General features: G+C 36.7%; 1 protein-coding gene across 1 annotated transcript; it reads left to right on the forward strand.

The window, feature by feature from the left end:
- Nucleotides 1–853: 853 nt before the first annotated feature.
- Nucleotides 854–4561, forward strand: GP9 (glycoprotein IX platelet). Its single transcript, XM_075096705.1, has 2 exons — nt 854–943; nt 2826–4561. The coding sequence occupies exon 2, from the start codon at nt 2833–2835 to the stop codon at nt 3415–3417; it is 585 nt and encodes a 194-aa protein (XP_074952806.1). The 5' UTR covers nt 854–943; nt 2826–2832; the 3' UTR covers nt 3418–4561.
- The last annotated feature ends 340 nt before the right edge of the window (nt 4562–4901 follow it).

The raw sequence follows: 4901 nt of genomic DNA on the forward strand, positions 1-4901 counted from the left end.
AATCCATTTCTAAACTCCAAACCAAACTAGGACATTATAAAGAAATTATATTCCACAAAATATCACAAGAACCAAAACAGGAACTGATCCATTGATCAATACACAAGTACCCTTCTACACATCCAAGGTTGTGTCAGGGGCGTCTACCTGCCTGAGTCGTTCTGCAGTGCTCCATATTGCAGGGTACAGGTCACTCAGCCTCTTTGCATAAAACAGGTTCTCCAAATCCCTGATCATCACAGAAACCTTCCTTTCACTTGTTGGCTTAATCTTTTTTGAATATGGGTGATCAGATTTAAATACTCTATTTTGGGTGACTTTTCACCACTATTTCAACATAATGGCATTATTTCTCTATCCCTTAATGATCTAATCTGACTAATACAAGTTGATCTCATCTGACTAACATAAGTTATTTCAAGGCTATGATGTGTTTTTAGAAATTTTATTTAATCAGTGGAAAGGCAGATATCAAACACACCTGGCTCTGACTAAAACAGAAGAACTCTATTTCATGTGCTAACTTTAGCTCCCTTGTATCTTGTTTGGCTTTGCATGTGTCAGCAGCTGAAGCTCAAACTCACTTTTATACCTGTAGATTATTACAACTGAGATAAAACCCACTAGATTTCAGATTAGTCATTTCAGGTTTTCCAAACATTGTCAGGTTTAATGGGAAAAATATATTAGTAATTAAAAAAAATTCAAAAGCATTTCCTCATCTGCAGAAAATACAAAAATGCCCCAAGCACTATATGCCGAGGCATATGTCAACCATATATAGCATCTTCCAATGGGAGCAGTTTCCTATTCTAAATAGGAAAAAGCTCATCTCCTTTAACACATTTCCTTACTGACTCTTTAAAAAGTCAGCTCCAGTTGCTTTATGTACTACAACACTTTACCAAGCTGAGGGAAAGGAATCAAGAAGGAATAAATAAGGGTAAGTGTCAGTCAGACATTTCACCAAATCTTCCTTTCTGTGTTTTTGCCACAGTTCTTAGTTCTATTTGATTTGGAATTTCTGCCTGTTTGTATGTTAAATCAGTAGAGGTTGTCTTTTCTATAGATATTGTTAACTTTTTTTATTCAGATTACATAGTCTGTCCTTTTAAGATGTCTGGTGTTAAAAGAACAACTCTAGTAGATTTCTTGGAGAAAAAGCTGGTAAATATCTATATTCAGACCAAAGATATTCAGACTGACTACTTACTTACAAAGACATAGGAGTTTGTTAAGATTAATATTTCAGTTTCTCTGTAATAAAGCTTATAATTTCATGTAGCATTAATCCAATTTAAAAATATAAGAATGTAGTATTTAGATCAGGAATCTAAAACTGTCTAACTTAATTTTTAAAAGCTAATTACATATTCCTTGTAAATAAATTGAAGCAAATTAATTTAAAACAAAATCAAACCATTTTTTCCTACAATTTTAGTCTGTATTAAATGAAACTTCCCAGAGGAAAAAAGCGCCTCAGTTTATTTTAAGTTTTTAAGAGGAAAACCTTTTTTTTTTTGAGTTGTAATATATCTCTACACTTGAAAACATTATTTTGAAGAATTTTTTTTCCAAATTCTGTTCTACATTAGTATAATTTAAGCTCCTTACCACCTTAGTATGTAAAAACCTCTTTTACTCTATATTTGTTGTTGTTGATAGGTCTGTTCTTCCCTCTGGCTATTTTTCAAGGCTTTGTCCAGTTCAATTTTAAAGTCATACTCAATATGCTTCAAATGCTTGCCTGAAAACAAAGTTATACAACTGTTTCCACTTTCTTCAGTTAACTTTCTTTAAGTAGATAGTGTATAAAAACCCAATGCTTTTTACAGTATCTGCCTTTCTGCAAGTAGCATAAAGACAATATACAGTCAATATTTTTGCTTCAATACTTACTTATTTCAAATTAATTGAGGGGAAAAAAAGAGAAGAAAATACATTTTAATTATGGGATGCATTAAAATAATAATAAAAAAAAAAGATGGTTCCAGGACTGGAAATTCCCCAACCTGTGCAAGGGAGTTTGAACTTCAAATTCCAGTCTGGTCCCAAGGCTAGCTATGTATTTTTAAATGCAGAGATTTAGTAGGAAATACAGGAAGGGAATAGCTTTAGAGGTTTTAAACTGCCAAATAGAAGGGACTAACATGGAAGTCTATTGGGATCCACTCTACAGAACTGGGAATAACATAGCAAAAGGGATAATTACCTGCTAGCCAAAAGCATGGTTATTTAATCGCTGAAAGGCAAGCAGTACTAGATATGCAAAATTTCCAATTCTTTATTCATCCAAATCTTAAACTGCATGTTCTCAGAGATGCATGAAGCTACAAGGCAGAAAAAAATAACTTTTTGTCACATAAAAATACATCCTTCCTGGTTAGAATCTTTATACTCTCAGAAAACAGATTTTTAGACATTTACATTATCCAATCTCTTAAACTCTATTTTACAAACTGACTTGAACACACAATTTTACACTAGCCCTGTGAAGACAGAGAAACGGAATCAAAATCTTTGCCTAAAAGTAACCTAGTTTTTACCATCATCTCCTGGTGACATTCTGTTCCAAAACTTTGGACAATAATATATAATGAACTAGAGGCAATATGGAAGCACTGTGCTCTCTCCCAGTTGCATTTATGCTACTTAATATCAGGAAGAATGGCTCTGTGGGAAATACAGAAAGCTAAAATTTTTCCTTCCAAAACCCTAAATCTCACAAGAAATAGTGAGAAAAAAATAGCTGTGTTGTAGTTCTGCATTTAGAAACATGCTAATGAACCATACTTATCAGATTGTTGTTCTTATTCCCTGGGTAGCTGAAGCATGAACAAGACAGAATTCATCACTGTTGTGGGATTTGCCATATCATTGCTGTTCCACATGACCCAAACTGAAGCCTGTCCTCCCTCCTGCAACTGTAAGTCACTAGGAGAAATGAAGGGTTTGCATGTAGACTGCAGCTCAAGGAAGCTGACGGAAGTGCCTGCCTTGCCGGTTAACACCAAGCGCCTTTATCTACAGAACAACAGCCTGACCTCAGTTCCTCCCGGTGCCCTGGACACCTTGCACAGCCTGGAGGAAGTGAAAATATTTGACAATCCTTGGAACTGTGACTGTCATATTCTGTATCTAAAACTCTGGTTAGAAGACATCTCTGCACCCTCTCTTGCAAACATCAGATGCGCAAACCCAGCTCTGCTGAGGATGAAGCCCTTGAGGCAGCTGACTGGGAATGAGCTGGGGGTTTGTAAGAGGCTTCTCCCAATCAAGTGTCTTGAGTTCTTTTGGCGAGACCTCATTTTAATTGCTGGAACAATAATTACACTTATTTTAGTAGCATGGGCTCTGAAATTCTCAAAAAAGCTGGTCTGCCAAATAAACCTAAGCCAGTATTACTCTAGGGGCTGACTGTTGGGGAGGCATACCCCAAAAAACCACAAGGTTTGATGAGCTGTTCACTACCCCTAGCTTGAACAGAAATTTCAAACTAATCTACCACAAAAAAAAGCACATGCACTGGCAACACTAGTTTTAATGCTGAATGTGCTACAAACTAGTCCCAGGGCTTAAAGTCTGGTTCAACAGATAGGCAAGTTTGATTTAATTTCCTTTCAAAAACAAGCTTGGTGATGTATTGACAGGCAAGTTTCATCCTGCTGCAGTCTACTCGTATGAAAAGCAGTTTCTAAATTTCTAAAAATCATTTACCTTGGCATTTTTCCACTGAATTTGCAGGTTTTATAGCAAGAAGATTTACATCCCCAATTCCTACCTTTTTTAATATATGGAGATGAACACCAATTGTACTATTTCAGCAGTTCTCACTCGGAAGATGTGTGAGTTTGCAACCCATTAACCCCTCACAGTGTCCCACTGGGCTTGGTAGGACCATTCTTGTGTGCAAACAAATTCAGCCATCTCTTCCTCAGGTGCAGGAGCTTCCTGCAAGAAAAACCACTTGATTATATAGGCCAGCCACTGAATATAACCCTTATTGGATAAGTTTAAAAACAGACTGCTAATGGGAATGTAACCAGTAAAAGCAATTTTAAATATTGTTGAATTTCCTAGAGAGTGAACAATAAAAAAGTATTCTATGTGAAACTGAAATAATGGATGGTTATTGAACATTCATACTCAGCCAAGTTTGATCTATTTCACAATTCTACACATTTCTGATTAAAATCCTAAGAAATTTCCAGAGTTTGTCTTCCAGTCTCACCATTGACATTTGATACACTGGATTTTATGCAACAGCTTTGAAGAGGATGTACTCTCTTCCCTTCTCTTCTTGTGCCCCCATTCTCATTGAAAAACTGTTGTGGTGACTCAAGCATATTGTTTTCTCCCTAACCTGATTATTCACAAGACTTCAAGAACAGCAGTTCATGTTGTGACCCCATCTGGTCTGGTGAAGTTAGGCTAGTTAGACGGGAGATATCTGAAGGTCTTCTAAAATTAATACTACTGTTTGCAGTTCAATTTAAGACACATTTTGCAAATGTTCCTCCTAGCCTCAAACCTGAGCTAGGTATTAAAGGTTATCTGCTGAAGACGCTAAAGACTGCCTGGCTTTTTACCTAGCACCTTGTCATATAGAATCATAGAATGATAGAATTGTTAAGGTTGGAAAAGACCCTTAAGGTCATCGAGTCCAACCGCTAACCCATCACTGCCAAGTCCACCACTAAACCATATCCTCAAGCACCACATCTACCCTTCTTTTAAACACCTACAGGGATGGAGACTCAACCACCTCCCTGGGCAGCCTGTTCCAATGCTTGACATCCCTTTCAATGAAGAATTTTTTTCTAATGTCCAACGTAAACTTCCCCTGGTGCAGCTTGAGGCCATTTCCTCTCGTCCTATCACTTGTTACTAGGGAGAAGAGT

Source organism: Phalacrocorax aristotelis, chromosome 6 (assembly GCF_949628215.1).
Source record: "Phalacrocorax aristotelis chromosome 6, bGulAri2.1, whole genome shotgun sequence".
Lineage (NCBI taxonomy): Eukaryota > Metazoa > Chordata > Aves > Suliformes > Phalacrocoracidae > Phalacrocorax > Phalacrocorax aristotelis.

What these genes read in the sequence shown, in the direction of transcription:
- GP9 (XM_075096705.1), top strand. Translation starts at nt 2,833, where the DNA reads ATGAACAAGACAGAATTCATCACTGTTGTGGGATTTGCCATATCATTG.